This window comes from Triticum aestivum, chromosome 5A, assembly GCF_018294505.1.
Source record: "Triticum aestivum cultivar Chinese Spring chromosome 5A, IWGSC CS RefSeq v2.1, whole genome shotgun sequence".
Lineage (NCBI taxonomy): Eukaryota > Viridiplantae > Streptophyta > Magnoliopsida > Poales > Poaceae > Triticum > Triticum aestivum.
In genome coordinates this window covers 118,265,210-118,292,763 of record NC_057806.1, presented here as the reverse complement: position 1 = coordinate 118,292,763, position 27,554 = coordinate 118,265,210, and the positions used below count along the sequence as shown (strand labels likewise).

Genomic DNA, 27,554 nt, shown 5'->3' with positions numbered 1-27,554 from the left:
CAAACTTCATCCACATATATTAGATGCTCATTAGGATGTTTTGTTCCATCTCCTAAAAAAGGATTAGCTAGCAGTTTTTCTAGCATACCCAAAGGAATTTCAAAGCAAGCATTTTCATTTTCAGTAGGTTCAGTAGGTTGAGGAGCAACTCTTTGCTCTACTGGTCGGGGTGAAGATACCCCGAACAAGCCCCTCAGAGGATTACTTTCCATAGTAACAAGTGACAGTAAATTTCAGCACACTATATAAATTTTTCCTTACCAAATTCCACCTACCAAAGGCGCTTCACTCCCCGGCAACGGCGCCAGAAAAGAGTCTTGATGACCCACAAGTATAGGGGATCTATCATAGTCCTTTCGATAAGTAAGAGTGTCGAACCCAACGAGGAGCAGAAGGAAATGATAAGCGGTTTCCAGCAAGGTATTCTCTGCAAGTACTAAATAAGTGGTAACAGATAGTTTTGTGATAAGATAATTTGTAACGAGCAACAAGTAACAAAAGTAAATAAGGTGCAGCAAGGTGGCCCAATCCTTTTTGTAGCAAAGGACAAGCCTGGACAAACTCTTATATGATGTAAAGCGCTCCCGAGGACACATGGGAATATCGTCAAGCTAGTTTTCATCACGCTCATATGATTCGCGTTCGGTACTTTGATAATTTGGTATGTGGGTGGACCGGTGCTTGGGTGCTGCCCTTACTTGGACAAGCATCCCACTTATGATTAACCTCTATTGCAAGCATCCGCAAATACAACAAAAGTATTAAGGTAAACCTAACCATAGCATGAAACATATGGATCCAAATCAGCCCCTTACGAAGCAACGCATAAACTAGGGTTTAAGCTTCTGTCACTCTAGCAACCCATCATCTACTTATTACTTCCCAATGCCTTCCTCTAGGCCCAAACAATGGTGAAGTGTCATGTAGTCGACGTTCACATAACACCACTAGAGGAGAGACAACATACATCTCATCAAAATATCGAACGAATACCAAATTCACATGACTACTAATAGCAAGACTTCTCCCATGTCCTCAGGAACAAAAGTAACTACTCACAAAGCATAAACATGTTCATAATCAGAGGGGTATTAATGTGCATAGAGGATCTGAACATATGATCTTCCACCAATTAAACCAACTAGCATCAACTACAAGGAGTAATTAACACTACTAGCAACCTACTAGCACCAATCCCGGACTTGGAGACAAGAATTGGATACAAGAGATGAACTAGGGTTTTGAGATGAGATGGTGCTGATGAAGATGTTGATGGAGATTGCCCTCTCCCGATGAGAGGAGCGTTGGTGATGATGATGGCGATGATTTCCCCCTTCGGGGGGGAAGTTTCCCCGGCAGAACAGCCCCACCAGAACCCTAGATTGGTTCCGCCAAGGTTTCGCCTCATGGCGGCGGAGTTTCGTCCGAGAAGATGGCTTATAATTTTTTCCCCATCAAAAGAGTCCATATAGCAGAAGATGGCCACCGGAGGGCCACCAGGGGGCCCACGAGGTAGGGGCGCGCCCCCCACCCTCGTGGGCAGGGTGTGGCCCCCTGGTGAAGTTCTTGCGCACAATGTTTTTTATATATTTGGAAAACATCATTCGTGAAGTTTCAGAACTTTTGGAGCTCTGCAGAATTGGTCTCTTATATTTGCTCCTTTTCCAGCCAGAATCCCAGCTGCCGGCATTCTCCCTCTTTATGTAAACCTTGTAAAATAAGAGAGAATAGGCATAAGTATTGTGACATAATGTGTAATAACAGCCCATAATGCAATAAATATTGATATAAAAGCATGATGCAAATGGATGTATCAGGACACCCCTGCAGGGTATAAACTTTCGAGAGCCGTGCCCGCGGTTATGTGGCAGATGGGAATTTGTTAATATCCGGTTGTAGAGAACTTGACACTTGACTTAATTAAATTGAATCAACTGCGTGTGTAGCCGTGATGGTCTCTTCTCGGCGGAGTCCGGGAAGTGAACACGATCTTGTGTTATGCTTGAACGTAAGTAGCTTCAGGATCACTTCTTGATCACTTCTAGCTTCTCGACCATTGCATTGCTTCTCTTCTCGCTCTTATTTCCGTATGTTAGCCACCATACATGCTAGTGCTTGCTGCAGCTCCACCTCACTACCCTTTCCTACCCATAAGCTTAAATAGTCTTGATCTTGCGGGTGTGAGATTGCTGAGTCCTAGTGACTCACGGATACTTCCAAACTGTTGCAGGTGCCGAGGATACCAGTGCAGGTGATGCTACCGAACTCAAGTGAGAGTTCGACGAGGATTTGGGTCATTACTATGATTCTTTTCCTGATGATTAGTAGTGGAGCCCAGTTGGGACGATCAGGGATCTAGCATTTGGGTGTATCTTCCTTTTTATTCAGATTTGACCATAGTCGGTCTTTGAGTGTATTTGGATGATGTATGAATTATTTATGTATTGTGTGAAGTGGCGATTGAAAGCCAACTCTTTATCCCTTTCTTATTCAGTACATGGGATGTGTGAAGATTACCCCTCTTGTGACAAGCCTACCATGCGGCTATGCCTCTAAGTCGTGCCCCGACACGTGGGAGATATATCCGCATTATGGGTGTTACAACTGCACAGAAGAATTATGTCCTTGATGCACCTCTAGGTGACGGACCTTTTGCAGGAGCGAATGCAGACGTTATGATCATTTGACAAGCTCGATATGATGACCACTTGATAGTTTAGTGCGCCATTCTTTACAGCTTAGAACCAGAACTTCAAAAACATTTTGAATGCCAAGGAGCATATGAGTTGTTCCAAGAGCTGAAATTGGTATTTCAGACTCATGCCCGTGTTAAGAGGTATGATACCTCTGACAAGTACTTTGCCTACAAGATGGAGGAGAATAGCTTAGCTAGTGAGCATGTTCTCAGAATGTGTGAGTACTACAATCACTTGAATCAAGTGGGAGTTAATCTTCCAGATAAGATAGTGATTGATAGATTTCTCTAGTCACTATCACCAAGTTACTAGAACTTCATGATGAACTATAATAGGCAAGGGATAACGGAAAGGATTCCCAAGCTCCTCGCGATGCTGAAATTGGTGAAGGTAGAAATCAAGAAAAATCATCAAGTGTTGATGGTTGACAAGACCATTAGTTTCAAGTAAAAGGGCAAGGCAAAGAAAGGGTGTCGGTGTCAAAACTGGCGGATCTCGAGTAGGGGGTCCCGAACTGTGCATCTAGGTGGATGGTAACAGGAGACGTGGGACACGATGTTTTTACCCAGGTTCGGGCCCTCTCGATGGAGGTAAAACCCTACGCCTGCTTGATTGATCTTGATGATATGAGTATTACAGGAGTTGATCTACCACGAGATCGAAGAGGCTAAACTCTAGAAGCTAGCCTATGGTATGATTGTTGTTGTTGGTCCTACTGACTAAACCCTCCGGTTTATATAGACACCGGAGGGGGCTAGGGTTACACAGAGTCGGTTACAAGGAAGGAGATCTACATATCCGTATTGCCAAGCTTGCCTTCCACGCCAAGGAGAGTCCCATCCGGACACGGGATGAAGTCTTCAATCTTGTATCTTCATAGTCCAACAGTCCGGCCAAAGGATATAATCCGGCTGTCCGGATACCCCCTAATCCAGGACTCCCTCAGTAGCCCCTGAACCAGGCTTCAATGACGATGAGTCCTGTGCGCAGATTATCTTCGGCATTGCAAGGTGGGTTCCTCCTCCGAATACTTCATAGAAGATTTTGAACACGAGGATCGTGTCCGGCTCTGCAAAACAAGTTCCACATACAACCGTAGAGAGAATAATATTTTCACAAATCTAATCTGCCGACGCATTCCGCAGTGTGACATCACACTACAGCCAAGTCACCATTTGAATCGTTTTTCACAACCAACCTCAGCGTGTTTCGCGAGGCGGTTTCCTTGGCATGTCTTGTCCAAGCAGAGATCATGTCCCCTTATTATGGGATTCCCATCAATACGGACGTGGGTAACCCAACCACGCCATCAATTATGGCGCTTGGGGGATAAGCGAGTTTTACCAGGCTGGTGGGGGCGCATAGTTTCGTCCGCCCTTATAAAGGGATAAGGGTTCACCTTTTTCTACCCACGCCTTCTTCCTCCTTGCTCATCCATTCTCGTGCACTCGAGCTCCAGTGCCCAAGTCCACATCCTTCTCCTCAACCCTCTCCAAACATGTCCGGAGCGGGAGGCAAGTGAATGGTCTCCTCCGTTATGGAGGGAGACATCAAAAAGCTGCGTGGGGCCGGATACTTAGCCACGGATATTGCGCACCGGCTGCGAGCCGCGGGGCAGATCGTCCCTACCCCGGAACCTTACGAAAGGGTGGTTTTCCTCACCCACTTCGTCCGCGGACTGGGGTTTCCCCTCCATCCATTCGTCCGCGGCCTTATGTTCTGTTATGGGCTGGACTTCCATGATCTAGCTCCAAATTTCATTCTCAACATCTCGGCGTTCGTCGTCGTGTGCGAGGCTTTCCTCCGCGTCGGGCCCCACTTCGGCATGTGGCTGAAGACCTTCAATGTCAAACCGAAGGTAGTAGGCGGCCAACAAGCGGAATGCGGCGGAGCCATGGTGGGCAAAATGCCCAACGTTACATGGCTCGAGGGCTCCTTCGTGGAGACCATAAAGGGGTGGCAATTGGGGTGGTTCTACATCACCGAGCCGCGCGACACCAACTGGGTGGCGGCCCCCGAGTTTCGATCCGGAATCCCCACGCGGCTCACTTCCTGGAAGGAGAAGGGCCTGTCCTGGGGCTCATCGGTGGAGCTAGACGGACTCCAGAAGTGTATCTGGAACATGATAGGCAAGAAACTCAAACTTGTCAACATAGTCCAGGTCATGCTCTTCCGCCGGATCCTCCCGTGTCAACAACGGGCTTTCAACTTATGGGAGTTCGACCCGGCCCAGCACCAGACTCTACGCGAGCTCTTCGACACGACGCATAAGGACGTCTGGAAGGTGCTGTTCAAGGGCGCCGAGGTCCCCCCTCCCCTTATCGAGGACCGCGGGCTAAGCGTGACGCGCCCTGCGAATCCGGTAAGTTCTGTACACCTTGTAGGGTATTTATTTTCCATAGTTTAACCATGTGCGGGGTCTGAGCTCCCATGCCTTTGACAGGACTGGGTGGAGACATCGGAGCAGATTGACTGTCCAGCCCCTCTGCCCGAAGACCCTGCAGACGCTCTCCTGACAGAGATGCGGACTCCGGCTCCTTATGAGGTGCCGGAGAAGAAGATCAAGAAGAAGGCCACGGGAACCCGAAAGAGTTCCCGGCGCCAGGTGGTATCGGACTCATCGTCCGATAACTCCGAGACGCACTCCTCCCGTGAAAACGAGGAGGAGGAAGATGACGGTTCTCCCTCTCCAACCGGGGGAGACAGGAAAAGGAAGGCCGCCCCAACCGGGGAGGCCGGAGGGTCCAAGAAGGGAAGGACTCTCCTTCTGGACTGTTCCACCACCGCCGCCGACAGCGAAGACGAGTGGTTACTCAGGGCCAAGCCCCTGGCGAAGTCGTAAGTATTCGGATACTAGAGTAACTCATAGTATACTTTTATTGCACTACTTCTCCTAACGTTGAATATGATCATGCAGTCTGCCCCGAGCCCGCATCGACGTATCCTCGTCAGACGGTTCCTTGGACTCGTCGGATATGAATAGCGAGTCACTTCCAACCGCCTCCTCTCCTCGCCCTATGGACAATGTCGAGGTATTGTCTCAAGGGGCACCGAACCGAGGGGAGATACTCCTGGAGGCGCCTCAAGGCGACTTTCCGGACTCCAGGCGTAAAGGGAGCAAGACTCCCAAGGGCTCCAAGTACGGCCCTCAGCCGAACACCGCGCTGGAACCTCCAGTGGTTTCGGACTCCGGCAGGCGGCCCCCTGCCAAGAGGGGCAAGCCACCTGTGCCGGTGACCTCTGTCTATCCAGAGGCACCAAACAACCTGCTGGGAGCGCTTCGCGACGCTTCCATCGACGAAGAGCACCGCACTATTATGAGTGCGGTGATCAAGAAGGTTCAGTCCGCCAAGAACAGACTGACTGAAGCCTGTGCCAGCCTTCTAGCAGGCTTTGAGGTAAGTATTTAAAATATAGGAAAATATTACCGCATAGACAGTAGCCCCTGATGCTCTGTTTGGTGTTCACAAAGAAAAGTCAAATAGAGGATCAAATAATATCTGCAGGAGTCTAATACAAGTATGTCTATATGCATACCGCATAGACAGTAGCCCCTGATACTCTGTTTGGTGTTCACAAAGAAAAGCCAAATAGAGGATCAAATAATATCTGCAGGAGTCTAATACAAGTATGTCTATATGCATATGCAGGCTTCGCTGCTGACCTCTGCTGCACTAACAGCGGAGGTCGCCGCACTGAAGCAGAACCTCGAGCGGTCTGAGAAAGAACTCGGCCTTGCCAAGAAGCAGCATGAGGAGAACAAAGATAAGTAATACATTGTCTATATATATATAGGACAACACTATTCTAATCATTAGAATAGTTATTTGAATCACAGCCAGCCCTATAAGGGCCCGATGAGATGTTCCCAACTAGCCGAACCCGTGCGCCCACGATCCGTTCCCAGACCTGCACCCCCTCGATCCCGTCCCTAATCCCCCACCCCCTCGATCGGCGGCTACCCTCCCCGAATCAGGCCACCACCGTCGCCGCCCTCCCGAATCGCGCCACCACCACCGCCCTGCCCCACGGCGCGCAGCACCCGGCCTCCCAGCGAGCCGCCGCCCTGCCCCCCGGCGCACCGCCTCCGTTCCTCCCACCGCGCTGCCGCCTTGCCCCACGGCGCCGAGCCGCTCCTCCCTCCACCGCCTGATCTCCGCCGCCCACCGGACCTGACAAGAGGCTCCACCCTTGGCCACGGATAGGGGCTGCGGCCTTCTCGGGGCGCCGCCGTGACCTTCCCAAAGGGGCCACCGCGACCTTCCCCAGCTTTGCCCTCCGCTACGGCTGCCGTCGGCGGCCTTCTATCCATGCTGGAGCTGCCCCCCCCCCCCCCCCCCCCCCCCCCCCCTGGATCCGGCCTCGCACAGCCCCCTCGCCTGGATTTGGTCTCGGCGCCGCCCCACTCCTGGGTCCGGCTGCCGTGCCAACCCCGCACCTGGGTTTGGCCGCCGCAGTGCACTCACCCCACTCCTAGGTCCGACAGTCGCGCCGCCCCCGCGCCTGGGTCCAACCATCAGCACCCCCTCCCCCTGGCACACAAGCGCCGTCATCTACCACCAATCCCCAAGCACACCGCCCAAAGGGCCCACGCCCCATCCCCCGACACTATCCTGCCTCGCTGGCGCACCATGGACGTCTTCCTCTTCTGCCTAGAACTTCTTCGTCCTTGGTGCTTGCGTGCACATGACAGCCACATGTGGTGTGAGGAGAATCCAATCTAAAAGAAGAACACACTTTCTTCACACGTGTGCACACGCAAGACAGGCACAGAGAAGTTCAGAGCCGCCGACCCCAACAGCGGAACAACAGCTATGATCGAGGTGATTCTTGTGTTATAACATATATATGTTCTCAGCAATCCAGTAAGCTGTTCTTTGCTCTGAACTCTGCAACGTGGCATAATACAATAATCCTGACCGCTCCTTCTGAATAACGGAGTAGACTTATCAGCAGAAAGTCTTGAACAATATGACCATCTCTGCTTCTGAAAACGTTGTTAACTTCACTCCCTATCCATCTAGTTAGCACAAAGGTTTTTTGTGCTACAAAAGCAAGGATGGAGGCCTCGAAGGACCATCATTTTCTGTAGCTGGGTGCAGAAGAGTACGGATTGGTAAGTGGATCTCTCTTCCAGCACCACATTCGTTTGTTATACATATGTAGGCAACTTAAAAGCAGCTGCAATGGTGATCACAATTTACGTTTATGCAGACAGGATCAACTGAATGGGTTGAAGAAAACAGGGAGATGCTTTCCTCGAGGGGTGTTGCATATCTGAATATTGATGTTTCAGAGTCGGTTCAGTTTTACTCCCATCTACAACTCCCCAACTTGATGAACTACTAATGGAATCAATTAAAATGGAAAGAGTACTAACTGATAGTCAGTTATTTGGTTTTGGTCATACAAAAGAGTAGCTGTTGAGTGGTCAACACTCTACAGTGGGTGTGTCAACTTTGAACCACTTGTCTCTGACAATATCATGCTTATTCTATTTTTCTTATTAATAACAAGATGGTCAAAAAGTCAAAACATTCTGTTTTTTCAATTCATGAAGGTTCAAGACCCCGACAATTCATCTCAGACGGCTTATGATTCATGGGTCAAATCCAATGCTTCTCCCAACGTGAGTTGTAAAATGACTTCCTTATACAGTTAGCCCACCGTTGTCACTTGCGATATATAGTACTGGTTGCTGTCAAACTCTGGGTTCCTTTGTGCGTAAAATGAAACCTGCAGCTTCGGGGTTTCATGTCTGAATCTTCATTTCTAAATTTCAGCTCCAACTCTGAAAATGTTCCTAGCTATTTACTGTAGTTAACATATATTGTCTCTGATATCCTGCATGAAGATTCAACGACTGGGCAATGGAGGATCAGACTATGCAGCATTCGTTCAACATGTTGGCATTCCATCCACCAACTTGATATTTGGAGAAGGTAGGGGCGCATTTCGTATTGTTTATTCTTACGGTTTCTCGTATCTCTAATGGTGCTCCTTGGACATTGACAGGGCCAGGATATCCTGTTTACCACTCTTTATACGATGATTTTGTAAGGGTGGAGAAGTTCGCGGACCCTGGGTTCTGTAGGCATGTCGCAGGTGCAGCCCCGTATTCATTTTGTGCTGTGTGTTACTCCCTCCGTTTACAAATATAAGATGTTCTAACCTTTGTCTGAACCGGATGCATACATTCATGTTTTAGTGTGTATGTTCACTCATTTTAGTTCGTATGTAGTCCATATTGAAATATCTAAAACATCTTAAATTTATGAACGGAGGGAGTTGTACTTGGTAGCTTCACAGCATTACCAACATCATCATCTCACAGCTGCTAGCCGCTGCAGCATCAACGACAACAGCGCGGCGCTCCTGGTGTTTCTCTCCTTCTACTACCTTGCATGCTACAATGCCACCGCCTCCTCACTATACAGAAAGTTTGAGTGAGGAAAAATTCCATCTCATGAACGAACATGAAGAAGTTCTAATGTGATGGTGCTATTCCCTGTAGTTATTTGTTTCTCGTGAATGCATTTGGTTGTGGCTGATGGATCTCTATCTTAATATATTCTTTGCTTTATTCTAGTGTGACCTGCATAGAGCTCTCTCTCTATTCTTGTTTTAATCAACTCACTGATGCACGTACTGAGTAATTCGTGCGACTTTACTGCATCTTGTTTCAGACAGCATCCCAACACTAATTCTTCTGTCTGATTTGAATGCCAGCTGAATCCATTTATTAAGTTGTGACTTTAATTGTGCCCATGTAATGTTGTTGGAGAGGAAATCTGGAGTTAACTGAAGTCCAACTATTACGTTGGACAAGGTTCATCTACTTCATGGTCAGCAAAATTCGACCCTCCCTAGCGTGCCAGCTATTTTTAATATCACAAAAATGAGTGCATATAGTTGATGAGAAAACCTCAAGGAAATTCAAACATTATGTTCTGAAGAAGTTCACTTATACAAAGTGATAGAAGGTTGGAAAAAATAGAGAAGAAACATTGGCGTTAAAAAATAAGCCAAAAGGCATTTAACTAAAAAAAGAGTTTGCTAAAAAAACTCTAGAAGTTTACAAAACCCCAAAAGCCTGTAAGTTAAAACAGTAGACAAATTTTTCCGTCTCTGAAACTAAACCAAGAAGTTTAAATTTAAGATACATAGCAGGTCAATGTTCATAAGAAAATCAGAAAAAAAATTATCTAAATAAAAGCAAGAAATTCAAATTAACATACAACATGAGTTTGATGCTTATTTTTTATAAAAAGAACATTGTTTTACAGTTCAAAAATGGAAAAGGAAAGTATTTCAAATAAACCAAGAAGTCTAAATTATATAAAAAAAGAAGTTCAATATTTATATAAAAAAACAGGTTTTCTTCGTTACTAAAGAATAAAATTAAAGAAGTTCAAATTAAAATAAAAGGAATAGTTTGATATTTACGGAAAACTCAAATTCTTTCCATTTCTAGGAAAAATAAAAGTATGAGGTTCAATTTTGAAAAAAAATGTTTGATGCTTATTTGAAAACATATTTTTTTCTAAAAATAAGACTAAGAAGTTCAATTCAAAATAACAGAGAAGTTTGAAGTATATAAAAAACTCAGATTTGTTGCAATAAGTTCACGTGCACCACCGTGCATGGTTCAGAATTTATATTGCGGGATGTTCGACCTTCAATTACATGTTTTAAAATGGAAAAAATGACGTTCTACCTTCAATTGCATGTAATTCGACATATAAAAAAAATGTGACAGAAGTTCATAGTGAAAACAATGAGAAGTTCAATTACTGCAAGGAATGCATTTCAGATGAGAATAAAAAGTATAGAAAAAATAAAAGCATAAAAGGTTTGTTGAAAGAAGTTCAAGTGCTCTGTCCAGGGAAGTTCAAAAATTCTTGCGAGAGAGGTTCACCTCATATTTCCATGTTTGATTTTTCCGTATAAAAATCGAATACAATTTCTTTACTCAAAATATGAAAAGGTGAAGTTCAAATTGAAATAACAGAGAAGTTCGGAGTTTATTAAAACCTAGGATTTTCCTGTTAAAAAAATAAAAAACACAACGCCATTTTTTGCACTTTTAAAAACAACTCATAAACAAAAAATGGTTGCTGGAAGTTCAAGTACTCGGTGAGGAAAAATTAAAAAAATCTTGTGAGAGAGGTTCACCATGTATTTAGATGTCCAAAATACATTAAAAATGTTATTTTTTGTGTTTTAGAATAATTATCTCAAACCAAAGAGAAGTTCAAAGTGATAACAGCCGGAAGTTCACGTACTACATGGTGCGTATTTCATATGAGAACAAATACAATAAAGTGAAACAGAGTGAAGTTCAGACAGACTTGCCCCAGAAGTTCAACTACTTCACGAAGTGCAAAAAACAGCACATAAAAAACAGAGTGAAATTCAAACAGACATGCCTGAGAAGTTCAACTACTTCACACAGTGCATTTCCATTTGCGATGAAGGCAGAAATCATGATATCATCATTTTCTAATTTATTTCAAAACGGTAGGGAAATCATTTGTGTAAGTTAAAGTCCTCGGTCGAAGAAAGTTAAAAAAAATATTGTGAGAGAAGTTTGTACAACAAGAATATCATTTTTGTAACACTGACGAAATGGATAAGAAAATTACAAACGAAAATATGCCACAAAAGTTCAATGTGAAAACAACAGGAAGTTCGACTACTATAGTGAATGAATTTGAGATGAAAAACTTTTAAAATCGTCGCGAGTACGAAAAAACGATCAACACGGGAAAGTTACATGTTTACATCAGCTTTCCACCGGTATATCACTTGCTCAATTTCGATGAGTGGATGGAGAGCTACAAGCAGTGGATGGAGATCTACGAGCAAAAAAAGCACGTGAAAAAGCAGAATGAAGTTCAGGTACACGCGACGAGAAGTTCAGATTCTTCATGCGGTGCATTTTCAAAAAATCTGTTTCGCGACAAAGGCAGAACGAATGATCTCGCCATTTTTGCAATTACATGAAAACGGTCAGGAATCAGAGAAAACCATTAACATGAAACAGTTTCGCATTTTCCGTAGCTTTTCAGCGGTATATTATTTGCCCCATTCCGATAAAGTTTGTATAAATTACGACAAAAATACGTTTTTAGCCATTTTCAAAACTGACATAAAACCGTAATGAATTAGGAGAAACAATATATACAAAAAAGTTTCACATTTCTTCAAGCTTTCCAAGGCCATATCATTTGCTGCATTTGGACATATGGCTAAAAAATTAGCTCAAAAATATGAACTCGGTGGAAGTTGTACCGTTTTCTAAATTACTTTTAAACTGTTCAAAATTAGAAAAAACTTTTAACATGAAAAAGTAGCGCATTTTCATAAGCTTTCCAACGCCATATTATTTGCCTCAATTGGATTAGCCGTTTAGAAATTGCATAAAAAATATGAACTCGGCTGTTCGGTTTGCGAAATTCTACGATTTTCCGAATTACTCTTTAACCGTAGGGAATTAGAGAAAACTTTCAACATATGGAAGGAGCGGTTTTGCAGCAGATTTCCAACACCATATTATTTGCCTCATTCCGATAAATGGTTTAAAAATGCGTTCGAAAATACGATTCACGTTTTTTGTATGAGGAAAAAACGGTTTTCAAAACTGCTCTTAAACCGCTTACATTTTGCCAAAAATTTAACTTGGGTCATGATACTGATGTCCATAGCTATCCAACGGTATATCGCAAGCCCCATTTGGACACCTTTTAGCTGAAGTTCAACCTAGTACTCGGGAAGGTTAGGCGCGTTGCTCGGGAAGTTCATGTTGTGATCAGAATATTATTCTGATCCCGTGATCAGAATAGTGTTTATGTATATATATATATATATATATATATATATATAATGTGGTTGCAAAATGATAGGATCATCATGGATGTGCTAGGGGCCACGACCGAAGTGGCGACCCTAAAGCGAGTGTTGTCCGAGGCCGAAAACAAAGCGGCTGAGGAGCGCACCGAGCGGGAGAAACAAGAGGCACGGGTGGGCGAGGTGCAGCAAGAGCTCCAAGCCTTCGTGAAGAGACGTGAGAGTCCGAGCTTGCCGCGGCCCTTGAGAGCACAAAGCATGCCAAGGCTGAAGCCCAAAAGGCCCTCTAGGAAATTGAGGCGATGAGGAAGATAGCGGTGGGTAAGGCATTCATTATGCAAAGCAAGCATGTGAAAGTAAATTACTTGTTACTTACCCGAGTCCGGAGCTCTCCAGGAGCATTCACAGATTTGCCCCACAGCGTGTCGGATGCCGCAAAGTACTACCAGGCCGAGGAGGGAAGCTCGACGAAGAAGTTGTTCTGGTCTCAGTATACTGGGACCGAACACCCGATGCCTGTGAGCGACCAGCTGAAGCAACTGGTCGAGCTGCACAAGGCGGCCGAACATGCCATGAGGGGCCTTATAGTCTGCATGTGGCCTGGCGACTCCCTTCCCAATAGCTACTTCGGCCTGGTGAGGCGGCTTGTGGATGCCTGCCCACGGCTGGAAGTCATAAAGCAGTCTGTCTGCATCAAAGGTGCACGCCGGGCTTTAACCCGTGCTAAGGTGCACTGGGCCAAGATGGACGCCGAGAAGCTGGTGAAGGAGGGGCCGCCGCAGGGCAAGGAGCATCGCCACCCTGAAATGTATTATGAGGGTGCCCTGAAGGGTGCCCGTCTTGTGGCGGACGAGTGTGCGAAGGATGTAATTTTTGAATGAACTTGCTCGTGTGATCCTGTATTATGAAAACTTGTTCATGTGTGCTATGCAACGCTTATTTGAATTTAAAATATTACCTTCTGTGCGGCTGTTTATCAAATCTGAGAGATGGCTAGTCGTCGGCTTCTGCCCCCATGCCACGAGTGCTAGGGTGTTCGGGATAAATCTGAGCACTCTTTTTCCCATTGTTGGGTCCTTCGAGGGAGGTGCTCAGCACAACGAACAAGGCAATCGGACTATAATGCTTTATCACTCTCACTTAGCCATAGAAGTCTATAATTTTAAATTTTGGCGAAGCCCCTAGTATTCGGAAGGCCGAATTCGGGGCGCTATACACGCCTGAGCCGGACAAAGCCAACTCCTCGCCCTAAGCGGCATAAGTCTTTAGGGACTCGAGACCTCTCGAACAGCGACCAGCTCTCGCCTTATCATGACAGTCAGTTTTAGCTTTCTCTACTGAGGTGCTTGCCCAGATGAACCGGGGCACAATCGCAGTAGTTCTCCCAGTGCTACCTTAGCCGATATAGCGGAATGTAAGGTACCAAAACATGGGAGCCGAGCAAACCCAACTGTTGACCCAAGACATGATTCGGAGCTGATGCATATAATGCTATAAGTTCGGGGTGCCGCACTGTCGAAAGTGTTCGGACTTCTCACGCCGTATTATGGGGTACGCTTAAGCCCCTGGCGTATTGGCCGTACCAGAGTGTACGGGTGCTGAATGTCATGAATGAACATATATATATATATATATATATATATATATATATATATATATATATATATATATATAACAGAATAGATAATGCGGTAATAGTCTAGTGCTATGCATTGTTTATTCAAAAAGGTGTGTCGAAGCAGAATGATACAAGTAGTGCAATAAGCAAAAAGTAGGACTATTTGACATGTCCCCTCCAAGGGCAAGCTGAGGAATGGTATTTAAAGCAGGTATTTCACTCGTTATCAGAGACCACCTGGGAGTTACATGGTGCGACATAGCTTTCTTCCTCCTTGGTTGTTGTATCGTGTGTCCGGCAATCGTACTGCCGGATGAGGTTTCCAGAGAGTAAAGTCCTGAAAGAGAGAAAAAATAACAAAGCGGGAAGCCCCTAGTGCGGTTGAGCCGCGTTTTGGGGCGTGTCGTAGTCGTGCCCCCCCACCTATGCACACGGTATTTTCAATGCGTAATTATGTACGCGTGGCACGGATTTCACCGTTTGGCTGGGACTGGGGTGGGGGCCGCATTGCTATGCGAGCTCGGAACGTGCCAGGCGGTCTTGTTGCAGATTACTCCGGGCGCGCTTGACGGTGTCCGGGTGTTTAATCACCGAACTGGTGGATTGCCTGAAGAGGCTGCTTTGTGCTTCTGCTACAAGGGCCACAGTGTGCTCCTCCGTGCGGAGAGAGCGCTCTGTGTTTCCATTGACTGTGATGACCCCCCGAGGTCCTGGCATCTTGAGCTTGAGGTATGCATAATGTGGTACCGCGTTGAATCTCACAAATGCGGTTCGCCCGAGCAGTGCATGATAGCCACTGCGGAACGGGACTAAATCGAAGATTAACTCCTCGCTTCGGAAGTTATCCGGGGATCCGAAGACCACTTCCAATGTGACTGAGCCTGTGCAATGGGCCTCTACACTTGGTATGATGCCTTTAAAGGTCGTTTTTGTGGGTTTGATCCTTGAGGGGTCTATACCCATTTTGCGCATTGTGTCCTGATAAAGCAGGTTCAGGCTGCTGCCGCCATCCATAAGGACTCGAGTGAGGTGAAATCCATCGATGATTGGGTCTAGGACCAGTGCGGCGAATCTGCCATGACGGATACTAGTGGGGTGGTCCCTGTGATCGAAGGTGATCGAACAGGAGGACCATGGGTTGAACTTTGGGGCGACTGGCTCCAACGCATATACGTCCCTTAGCGCATGCTTCCGCTCCCTCTTGGGGATGTGGGTTGCATACATGTTCACCGTCCGCACTTGTGGGGGGAACCTCTTCTGTCCTCTGGTGTTCGGCGGCCGGGGCTCCTCCTCGTCATCGCTATGTAACCCCTTATCTTTGTTTTCGGCATTTAACTTGCCGGCCTGCTTGAACACCCAACATTCCCTGTTGGTGTGGTTGGCTGGCTTGTCGGGGGTGCTGTGTATTTGACACGAGCGATCGAGTATACGGTCCAAACTGGACAGGCCCAGAGTGCTTCTTTTGAATGGCTTTTTCCGTTCACCGGGTTTAGAGCCTCTGAATCCGGCATTGAATGTCGTATCCTTAGTATTGTTGTTGTTGATGCGGCGCTTGTGTTTGTTGCGACGTGACCTGCCATTGCTATCCTTGGTATCCGAAGTACCATGATTCTTTGATATGTTATTGCTTCGAGCCAGTCAGCTGTTCTCTCCCACACAAAAGCGGGTCATGAGTGTCGTGAGGGCTGCCATAGATTTCGGCTTTTCCTGGCCAAGGTGCCGGGCGAGCCACTCGTCACAGATGCTGTGCTTAAAAGCTGCTAGGGCCTCTGCATCCGGACAGTCGACGATTTGATTTTTCTTTGTCAGGAACCATGTCCAGAATTGCCTGGCCGATTCCTCTGGCTGCTGAATTATGTGGCTCAAGTCATCGGCATCTGGTGGTCGCACATGAGTGCCCTGGAAGTTGTCGAGAAATGCGGCTTGCAGATCTTCCCAATAGCCAATGGATTCTACTGGCAGGCTGTTGATCCAATGCCGAGCTGGTCCTTTGAGTTTGAGTGGGAGGTATTTGATGGCAGGTAGATCGTCACCGCGGGCCATGTGAATGTGCAGGAGGAAACCCTCTGGGATCTGTTGTACAGTCATATGATTCGATATTTACGGGTTTGAAACCCTCTGGGATTTGGTGATCCATTACCTTGTCTATGAAGCATAGGGGGTGTGTGGCGCCTTTGTACTGGGCTATATCGCGACGTAGCTCAAATGAGTCTTGTCCGCTGTGTCGGCCCGGCCGGATTTACTTTTACTGTATCTGGTGTGACGGTTATCGTCTCGCATAGTGGCGCGCCCTCGTGATCCGTAGATCGATCTGGCGTGTTTTGCTTTGTCCTCCAATACGTCTCGCAGGTCTAGCTGTTTCCCGTGCCTTTACATTTTTATTTGAGTGGCGTCAGGGTGCGGGCTGAGCTTTTGGCTGAAATGCCTCTTTGTTGCGGCCACAGCCGCGTCATACGCTGGAGATGTAGGTTTTAATGCTTCCTCCTCCAATCGGGGTAGCAACCTGCACTTTCGGTAACTCTTGGAGGGGCGTTCGAGTTCATATTCCTCGGCCACAAGGACTTCAGTCCATCTGTCAGCTAGCAAATCTTGATCAGCTCGAAGCTGTTGTTGCTTTTTATTAAGGCTATTTGCCGTGGCTATAAGCCGGCGCTTGAAGCGCTCTTTCTCGACGGGATCTTCAGGCACGACAAATTCGTCATCGTCGAGGCTTGCCTCGTCTTCGGAGGGAGGCATGTAATTATCATCCTCCACCTCTCCATCTGCCGCTCCCTCGGGAGGGCTGGCTTCTCCATCCTCCTGCTCTAAATCTTGCTGGAGGGGATTGTCGTCATCTTCGGCACTGTTCGGAGTGCTATTATCTCATGTGCCGGTATCACCGCTTTTGCCTTGGCGAGACTTAGAGCGGCGCCGCTGACGTCGGCGCTTTGGTTGCTTCTTGGAGGGGTCATCTCCGCTGTCCCGTCGCCATTGCCTTCTTTGGGTGTGTCCACCATATATATATATCATATGATGAGGTGGCTGTCCAGTGCCCTATGGGCAGTGGTTCTTGTTCGTCTCCTGCATCGTCGTCCATACCGTCGATGTCTACGGAGTCGAAGTCGAGCATGTCGGTTAAATTGTTGACAGTGGCTACTGGGTGGTGGGTGGGCGGCGAATTTCTTCGTCATCCGCATCCCAATCCTGCCGGACATAGTTCAGCCAGGACTCTCCTGACAAGGAAAGAGACCTTAATGAGTTCAGTATGTCACCGAAGGGCGAGTGCTGAAAGATATCCGTGGAGGTGAACTCCATGATCGGCACCCAGTCGGATTCGATAGGCACGGGCGCAGGCGGTTCGGAGTCCGTGGCCGGGGAAGAATCCGGCAGTTTGGCGTCACGGCTCTCATGAAGGGTAAGGTCGATACTCGGCTCGATCGCCGCTGCGAATGCGGCCTCCGTGGCGGGGTCTATCCACCCGTCAATGGATGGCGTAATTGGCTCCGAATTGAGGGTCGGAGCGGTCGCCGGTGTGATCTCCCGAACACTGTCCGATGGTGGAGCTAAATCATGCTCATCGTGACCGTGCGGCGCACTCGGCAAGGGCTCGAATCCGTCGAAGATCAAGTCTCTGTGGATGTAGGCCGTGTGGTTTATACTTCCAAACCTGACCTAGTGGCCAGGTGCGTAACTCTCGATCTGCTCCAGATGGCCAAGCGAGTTGGCCCGCAGTGCAGAGCCGCCGAATACAAAGATCTATCCGAGGAGAAAAGTCTCACCCCGGACTGCATCACTATCGATGATTGAAGGAGCCATCCAGCCTAACGATGACGACACAGAGGAACTCTCAATGAAAGCACCAATGTCGGTGTCAAAACCGGTGGATCTCGGGTAGGGGGTCCTGAACTGTGCGTCTAGGCGGATGGTAACAGGAGACGTGGGACACGATGTTTTTACCCAGGTTCGGGCCCTCTCGATGGAGGTAAAACCCTACTCCTGCTTGATTGATATTGATGATATGCGTATTACAAGATTTGATCTACCACGAGATCGAAGAGGCTAAACCCTAGAAGCTAGCCTATGGTATGATTGTTGTTGTTGGTCCTACGGACTAAACCCTCCGGTTTATATAGACACCGGAGGGGGCTAGGGTTACACAGAGTCGGTTACAAGGAAGGAGATCTACATATCCGTATTGCCAAGCTTGCCTTCCACGCCAAGGAGAGTCCCATCCGGACAAGGGACGAAGTCTTCAATCTTGTATCTTCATAGTCCAACAGTCCGGCCAAAGGATATAATCCAGCTATCCGGATACCCCCTAATCCAGGACTCCCTCAAAGGGAACTTCAAGAAGAATGGCAAGCAAGTTGCCACTCCCGTGAAGAAGCCCAAAGGTAGACCTAAGCCTGAAACTGAGTGCTTCTACTACAAAGGGAATGGTCACTGGAAGCAGAACTACCCCAAATACATGGCGGATAAGAAGGATGGCAAATTGAACAAAAGTATATTTGATATACATGTTATTGATGTGCACTTTACTAGTGTTCATAGTAACCCAAGGGTATTTGATACTGGTTCAGTTGCTAAGATTAGTAACTCGAAACAGGAGTTGCAAAAGAGACTAGTTAAGGGCAAGGTGACAATGTGTGTTAGAAGTGATTCCAAGGTTGATAAGATCACCATCGCACACTCCCTTTACCTTCGGGGTTAGTGTTGAACCTAAAATAAATGTTATTTGGTGTTTGTGTTGAGCATAAATATGATTGGATCATGTTTATTGCGATATGGTTATTCATTTAAGTCAAAGAATAATTGTTGTTCTATTTACATGAATAAAACCTTCTATGGTCATACACTCAATATAAATGGTTTATTGAATCTCGATCGTAGTGATACACATATTCATAATATTCAAGCCAAAAGATGCAAAGTTAATAATGATAGTGCAACTTACATGTGGCACTACCGTTTAGGTCATATTGGTGTAAAGCGCATGAAGAAACTCCATGTTGATGGGCTTTTGGAATCACTTGATTATGAATCATTTGATGCTTGCGAACCATGCCTCATGAGCAAGATGACTAAGACTCCGTTCTCCGGAACAATGGAGCAAGCCATTGACTTATTGGAAATGATACATACTAATGTATGCGGTCCGATGAGTGTTGAGGCTCGCGGTGGGTATCATTATTTTCTAACCTTCACAGTTGATTTGAGTAGATATGGGTATATCTACTTGATGAAACATAAGTTTGAAACATTTGAAAAGTTCAAATAATTTCAGAGTGAAGTAGAAAATCATCGTAATAAGAACATAAAGTTTCTATGATCTGATCGCGGAGACGAATATTTGAGTTACGAGTTTGGTCTTCATTTGAAACGATGTGGAATAATTTCGCAACTCACGCCACCTAGAACACCACAGTGTAATGGTATGTTCGAACGTCATAACCGTACTTTATTAGATATGTGCTATCTGTGATGTCTCTTACCGATTTATCACTATTGTTTTGGGGTTATGCATTAGAGACAGTTGCATTCACGTTAAATAGGGCACCATCTAAATCCGTTGAGACGACACCATATGAACTGTGGTTTAGCAAGAAACCTAAGCTGTCGTTTCTTAAAGTTTGGGGCTATGATGCTTATGTGAAAAAGTTTCAACCTAATAATCTCGAACCCAAATCGGAGAAATGCGTCTTCATAGGATACCCAAAGGAAACTGTTGGCTACACCTTCTATCACATATCCGAAGGCAAGATATTCGTTGCTAAGAATGGATCCTTTCTAGAATAGAAGTTTCTCTCGAAAGAAGTGAGTGGGAAGAATGTAGAACTTGATGAGGTAATTGTACCTTCTCCCGAATTGGAAAGTAGTTCATCACATAAATCAGTTCTAGTGATTCCTACGCCAATTAGTGAGGAAGCTAATGATGATGATCATGAAACTTCATATCAAGTTACTAACGAACCTCGTAGGTCAACCAGAGTATGGTCCGCACCAGAGTGGTACGGTAATCCTTTCTGGAAGTCATGTTACTAGACCATGACGAACCTACGAACTATGAGGAAGCGGTGATGAGCCTAGATTCTGCAAAATGGCTTGAGGCCATGAAATCTGAGATGGGATCCATGTATGAGAAAAAAGTGTGGACTTTGGTTGACTTGCCCAATGATCGGCAAGCTATTGAGAATAATTGGATCTTCAAGACGAAGACAGGCGCAGATAGTAGTATTACTATATACAAAGCTCGAATTGTCACAAAAGGTTTTCGACAAGTTCAAGATGTTGACTACGATGAGATTTTGTCACTCGTAGCGATGCTTAAATATGTCTGAATCATGTTAGCAATTGCCACATTTTATGAAATCTAGCAAATGGATGTCAAAACTGCATTCCTTAATGGATTTCTTAAAGAAGAGTGGTATATGATACAACAAGAAAGTTTTGTCAATCCTAAAGGTGCTAACAAAGTTTGCAACCTCTAGCGATCCATCTATGGACTGGTGCAAGCATCTCGGAGTTGGAATATACACTTAGATGAGTTGATCAAAGCATATAGTTTTATACAGATTTTTGGAGAAGCCTGTATTTACAAGAAAGTGAGTGGGAGCTCTGTAGCATTTCTGATATTATATGTGGATGAAATATTGTTGATCAGAAATGATACTGAATTTCTGGATAGCATAAAAGGATACTTGAATAAGAATTTTTCAATGGAAGACCTCGGTGAAGCTGCTTACATATTGGGTATCAAGATCTATAGAGATAGATCAAGACGCTTGATAAATTTTTCAATGAGTACATACCTTGATATGTTTTTGAAGTAGTTCAAAATGGAACAGTCAAAGAAGGAGTTCTTGCCTGTGTTGCAAGGTGTGAAGTTGAGTAAAGACTCAAAACCCGACCATGGCAGAAAATAGAAAGAGAATGAAAAGTCATTCCCTATGCCTCAGTCATAGGTTCTATAAAGTATGCTATGCTGTGTACCAGACCTATTGTATAGCTTAGCATGATTTTGGCAAGGGAGTACAATAGTGATCTAGGAGTAGATCACTCGACAGCGGTCAAAATTATCCTTAGAGGACTAAGGAAATATTTCTCGGTTATGGAGGTGATAAAAGAGTTTGTCATAAAGAGTTACATTGATGCAAAATTTTGACACCGATCTAGATGACTCTAAGTCTCGATCTAGATACATATTGAAAGTGGGAGCAATTAGCTAGAGTAGCTCCGTGCAGAGTATTGTATACATAGTAATTTGCAAAATACATACGGATCTGAATGTTGCAGACCCGTAGACTAAACTTCTCTCACAAGCAAAACATGATCACTCTTTGGGTGTTAATCACATAGCGATGTGAACTAGATTATTGACTCTAGTAAACCCTTTGGGTATTAGTCACATGAAGATGTGAACTAACCACATAAAGATGTGAACTATTGGTGTGAAATAACATGACGATGTGAACTAGATTATTAACTCTAGTGCAAGTGGGAGACTGAAGGAAATATGCCCTAGAGGCAATAATAAAGTTGTTATTTATGTTTCCTTATATCATGATAAATGTTTATTATTCATGCTAGAATTGTATTAACCGGAAACTTAGTACATGTGTGAATACATAGACAAACAGAGTGTCCCTAGTATGCCTCTACTTGACTAGCTCGTTAATCAAAGATGGTGAAGTTTCCTAGCCATAGACATGTGTTGTCATTTGATGAACGGGATCACATCAGAGAATGATGTGATGTACTAGACCCATCCGTTAGCTTAGCATTATGATTGTTTAGTTTATTGATATTGCTTTATTCATGACTTATACATGTTCCTATGACTATGAGATTATGCAACTCCCGAATACCGGAGGAACACTTAGTGTGCTATCAAACGTCACAACGTAACTGGGTGATTATAAAGATGGTCTACAGGTGTCTACGATGGTGTTTGTTGAGTTGGCATAGATCAAGATTAGGATTTGTCACTCCGTGTTTCGAAGAGGTATCTCTGGGCCCTCTCGGTAATGCACATCACTATAAGCCTTGCAAGCAATGTGACTAATGAGTTAGTTACGGGATGTCGCATTACGGAACGAGTAAAGAGACTTGCCGGTAATGAGATTGAACTAGGTATTGAGATACCGACAATCGAATCTCGGCCAAGTAACATACCAATGACAAAGGGAACAATGTATGTTGTTGTGCGGTTTGACCGATAAAGATCTTCGTAGAATATGTAGGAACCAATATGAGCATCCAGGTTCCGCTATTGGTTATTGATGAGAGACGAGTCTCCGTCATGTCTACATAGGTCTCGAACCCATAGGGTCCACACGTTTAACGTTCGTTGACAATCGATATTATTATTTTGTGTGTTTTGATGTACCGAAGGTAGTTCGGAGTCCCGGATATGATCACGGACATGATGAGGAGTCTCGAAAATGGTCGAGACATAAAGATCGATATATTGGAAGGCTATGTTTGGACATCGGAATGGTTCCGGGTGAGTTCGGGCATTTACCGGAGTACCGGGGGCTTACCGGAACCCCCCGGGGAGTGTATGGGCTTTATTGGGCCTTAGTGGGAGAGAGGAGGAGGCGGCCTAGGTGGGGGCGCGCCCCCCAAGCCCAATCCGAATTGGGGTGGGGGCCGGGCCCCCTTTCCTTCTCCCTCTCTCCCCCTTCCTTCTCTCCTACTCCAACAAGGGAAAGGGGGAATCCTACTCCCACTGGGAGTAGGACTCCCCCCTTGGGCGCGCCATAGAGGGTCGGCCCTCCCCATCCTCCACTCCTTTATATACGGGGGAGGGGGCATCCCATAGACACACAAGTTGATTGTTTAGCCGTGTGCGGTGCCCCCTCCATAGATTTCCACCTCGATCATATTGTTGTAGTGCTTAGGCGAAGCCCTGCGTCGGTAACTTCATCATCACCGTCATCACACCATCGTGATGACTAAGCTCTCCCTCGACACTCAGCTGGATCTAGAGTTCGTGGGATGTCACCGAGTTGAACGTGTGCATATCGCGGAGGTGCCGTACTTTCGGTGCTAGGATCGGTTGGATCGTGAAGACGTACGACTAAATCAATCGCATTGTCATAACGCTTCCGCTTATGGTCTACGAGGGTACGTGGACAACACGCTCCCCTCTCGTTGCTATGCATCTCCTAGATAGATCGTGCATGATCATGGGAAATTTTTGAAATACTGCGTTCCCCAACAACATAGGTGAAGGTGATGCTCTAGTCCCACTAGTGGACATTCTTGACATTGATTGCTTGCATGATGTTGATCAACCTATTACCATGCTTCATGCTAGTGTGACTTCCCTATGAGATTATTTCCCCATTTATGATGAGTTTGATGAATGCCATGTGGAGTCCATTAATTGTGATGCCATGTTACATAGGATTTCTTGTGACAATTCTCTAGGTCACATCATGTTTGACAATCTGCTTTACTTGTCATATGCTATGCATGAGATCAACAATATGTCATATTTGCAATATCATCGTAGTGACTATGCATATGCCATTAAAATTAACCCAATTTGCACTTATGGCATAGATGACAAGCCCATGGTTATCGGCATTTGTTTTCCTTGTGATGATATTTATGTGCTCCCTTTGCATCATTCATCTCATATGCCATGCCATGACCACCTAGCTTTGGATATGCATTGTTTTGGATATTGTCCATTTTCTCCATATGATATTTCCGCTATTGCTCATGAGGAGACCCCCATAGTTTCCTCATACATTTTAGGAGATTTTGATCCATCCAATCCATTGCATTATCCTCATACTTATGTGCACAATATGCTTCCCATGAATAAAAATACTATTGATGTGCCATATACTTGCATTCTTAATTTGTGTCCCCATCATGTTACACACAATAACTATTCTTTCATGATGGATGACATGTTCCTATACCATGCATCAAATTTCTTTGAGTGATGCTTATCTTGTGCTAACTCTCACATGCACATACACATCATGATGGATAATGTGTACATTTACCACACACACAATTTATTTCGCTTGTGTATTTGTTGTGTAGGTACCCATGAATACTTGTCAACCTCACAATCCCATGAGTTGACAAAACGAGCTCTAGAGAGCAATAATGACTTGGGATCTCGTGGATTATCTTTCCCATCGCTCTCTTCACGCAAAGACTTCGTGCATTTCTTCTACATGGCCCTCACTTGGCTATGGGTTATTGTCCATTACATACTCTATGCCCATCTTGACATCTTCACTTTGCATGATATGCTCATTCCTATGCCTTTACCATGCATTTGTGACCCATGCTTTGCATTACACATGATGATTGATTCTAGTACTTGTATGTGTATTTGCAAGCTTGGTGGAGATATTGCTTGTTATTGCCATGTTTGCTTTGTGCCCCATGCCTATGATGATACTATGATCTTGCTTTGTGTTCGTGCTTGCGATATGTCATGTGCATTGCCTATGCCTATTATTCGCTCTCATGACATGATTGCCATGATTTACTCTAGTATGTTGCATCTTCGCACTACTAGCTTGCACGACTTCATTACTATGATTGTTTGCCTTGTTGCATCACCGATGATTCATACTTGCTCGCTTCATGCGGTTGATGACAACCATCTACATGCTTTGCACGACATGATTGTTATTGCTTATTGTCATATATCTCCATGTGTTGCCTCTCTCATGTTAGACAATTTGCCATGTATTGAGTGCAACAATGATTCTAATCTTGCTAATGAGATTGCCCCCATAGCATTCTCACATATGTTTGGAGATTTTGACATATTACTTGTGAAGCATGCTTGTCTTACCTCTTTGCACCATATACCTAGTGCCATGAATATTTCTATTGTTGCATCATACTATTCAGGCACTTGTGCTTCTAATGGTTATGTGCAAGAGAAGAGAACTATCATGATGGATGATGTGTTTATCTACCATGCGCATATGTTCTTTGTTTTGTTGTCTGCATGTGTAGGATACTTTGACTTTGTGTCGACTTCCACATCACGTGAGTTGACAATCCGAGCTCTTGAGAGCGAACCACCTTCTACCACGACGATTCTACATCGCACTTGCTTGTAATTCGGCATTGTGAAGGACGCACAAGGACATGCTTTCAAGGTGATATCCTTCTCTTTTGAGAACCCCCAAACTATGAGCATGGATATTATGGATCATACTACTTGTGTTGTTTTCCCCATGAGACTTATTGTTCATCTTGGACCACTTGATTGCACACTTGTTAGAGATCTTGCTTCGAATTTTCATTTTCACCATTCCATGCATAATGATATATATGCCTTGTGTGTTGCATCCAATTCTTGGATTAATTGCTCCTCTCATATGTTTGGTTGCAACAATGTCATCACTTCACATATGCCATGTCACATTGCTTGTCACATGATTGACTTGATTGCCTCACACATGATGAACAATTGCTCTTTCTATTGTGTTGAGTGCCACACTATCTTCACGTTATGCTTGGATTGTATTACACTTGTCCCATGTGTTTAGACACTTCATTTTATTTGGTGTTGTGAATGCTTCTTATGCCTACCATCGACCATTTGTCGAGTACTTTATGCATGATTGCTATGATCTTGAGGTAGATGCAAATTCTCTTGACACACATATTTGCCTCACTACCTCATAATTTCATACTTTTCCCCATGATTTCTTTTGCTTGTGCTCGATTGATATGCTTACATGCCATGTCACAATCCTTTGTCACACCATATGCTTTGCATGATGATGACACTTGTTTGGTGAATCACCTCTTGAATGCTTGGTTTTGCACTAAGGCTAACCACATTTATTTTTCCAAGTGTTTGTTGTCCTTACTCCTTTTGAAGGAATCACAAGATGGTGCGACATTGGAGAGTGCCCATTTCGATCTTCAAGATGACGAGTACTTGGTGAACGTCCACTTCTACACGGCGAAGCCATCTCTTTCCCATGGTGATTTGGTTTTCGATCCGAGGTCAAATCTTTCCCAAGGGGGGAGATGATGTGGAGCATCCTATGGACATCACCATGTCAAGAGTCCGTTCGGCGAGTGACACATGCGACATCTACTTCACATACACAAAGGTGAATCATCTCCTTTACACGTGCTCACTTGACCCCTTCGAGGATGGTATACTACTTGACACTTCTCCCGTGTGCATTGCTACCTCTTGAGCTTGCGTTGGTTTTTCCCTTGAAGAGGAAAGGGTGATGCAGCATAGTAGCGTAAGTATTTCCCTCAGTTTTGAGAACCAAGGTATCAATCCAGTAGGAGGTAACACACAAGTCCCCTAGTACCTGCACAAACAAACAAGAACCTCGCAAGCAACGCGATAAAGGGGTTGTCAATCCCTTCATGGTCACTTGCGAGAGTGAGATCTGATAGAGATAATAAGATAAATATTTTTGGTATTTTTGCTGTATAGATTGGAAAATAAAAATTGCAAAATAGAAATAGAAAATTTATAGGAAAATAATATGATGGAAGATAGACCCGGGGGCCATAGGTTTCACTAGTGGCTTCTCTCAAGATAGCAATATCTACAGTGGGTGAACGAATTGCTGTCGAGCAATTGATAGAAAAGCGCATAGTTATGAGAATATCTAGGCATGATCATGTATATAGGCATCACTTCCGCGACAAGTAGACCAAAACGATTCTGCATCTACTACTATTACTCCACACATCGACCGCTATCCAGCATGGATCTAGAGTATTAAGTTCATAAGAACAGAGTAACGCATTAGGCAAGATGAAATGATGTAGAGGGATAAACTCAAGCAATATGATATAAACCCCATCTTTTTATCCTCAATGGAAACAATACAATATGTGCCTTGTTGCCCCTGCTGTCACTGGGAAAGGACACCGCAATATTGAACCCAAAGCTAAGCACTTCTCCCATGGCAAGAAAGATCAATCTAGTAGGCCAAACCAAACTGATAATTCGAAGAGACTTGCAAAGATAATAAATCATGCATAAGAGATTTCAGAGAAGAATCAAATATTGTTCATAGATAATCTTGATCATAAACCCACAATTCATCGGATCTCGACAAACACATCGCAAAAAGAATTACATCGAATAGATCTCCAAGAGAATCAAGGAGAACTTTGTATTGAGATCCAAAGAGAGAGAAGAAGCCATCTAGCTAATAACTATGGACCCAAAGGTCTGTGGTAAACTACTCACACATCATCGGAGAGTCTATGGTGTTGATGTAGAAGCCCTCCGTGATCGATTCCCCCTCCGACGGAGCGCCGGAAAAGGCCCCAAGATGGGATCTCACGGGTACAGAAGGTTGCAACGGTGGAAATAGGGTTTCATGGTGCTCCTGGATGTTTTTGGGGTATATGGGTATATATAGGAGGAAGAAGTACGT

At 45.0% G+C, this 27,554-nt stretch overlaps 1 protein-coding gene across 7 annotated transcripts; it reads left to right on the top strand.

Moving 5' to 3' along the window:
- The first annotated feature begins 6,558 nt into the window (after window positions 1–6,558).
- On the top strand, window positions 6,559–9,284 carry LOC123102564 (probable glutamate carboxypeptidase LAMP1). Of its 7 annotated transcripts, XR_006449053.1 has the most exons (7): window positions 6,559–7,519; window positions 7,721–7,812; window positions 7,911–7,993; window positions 8,257–8,325; window positions 8,551–8,638; window positions 8,712–8,801; window positions 9,047–9,284. XR_006449053.1 is itself a non-coding variant. In XM_044523964.1 (5 exons), exons 2-5 carry the CDS (start codon window positions 8,182–8,184, stop codon window positions 9,144–9,146), a joined length of 438 nt encoding a protein of 145 aa, XP_044379899.1. In that variant the 5' UTR covers window positions 6,559–7,812; window positions 7,911–8,181; the 3' UTR covers window positions 9,147–9,284. The 7 variants fall into 7 exon arrangements, 3 of the variants coding, with proteins under 3 accessions (XP_044379899.1, XP_044379901.1, XP_044379900.1); XR_006449051.1 differs by having other exon boundaries at window positions 6,560–7,812; XR_006449052.1 differs by having other exon boundaries at window positions 6,560–7,812; window positions 7,911–8,144.
- Window positions 9,285–27,554: the final 18,270 nt, after the last annotated feature.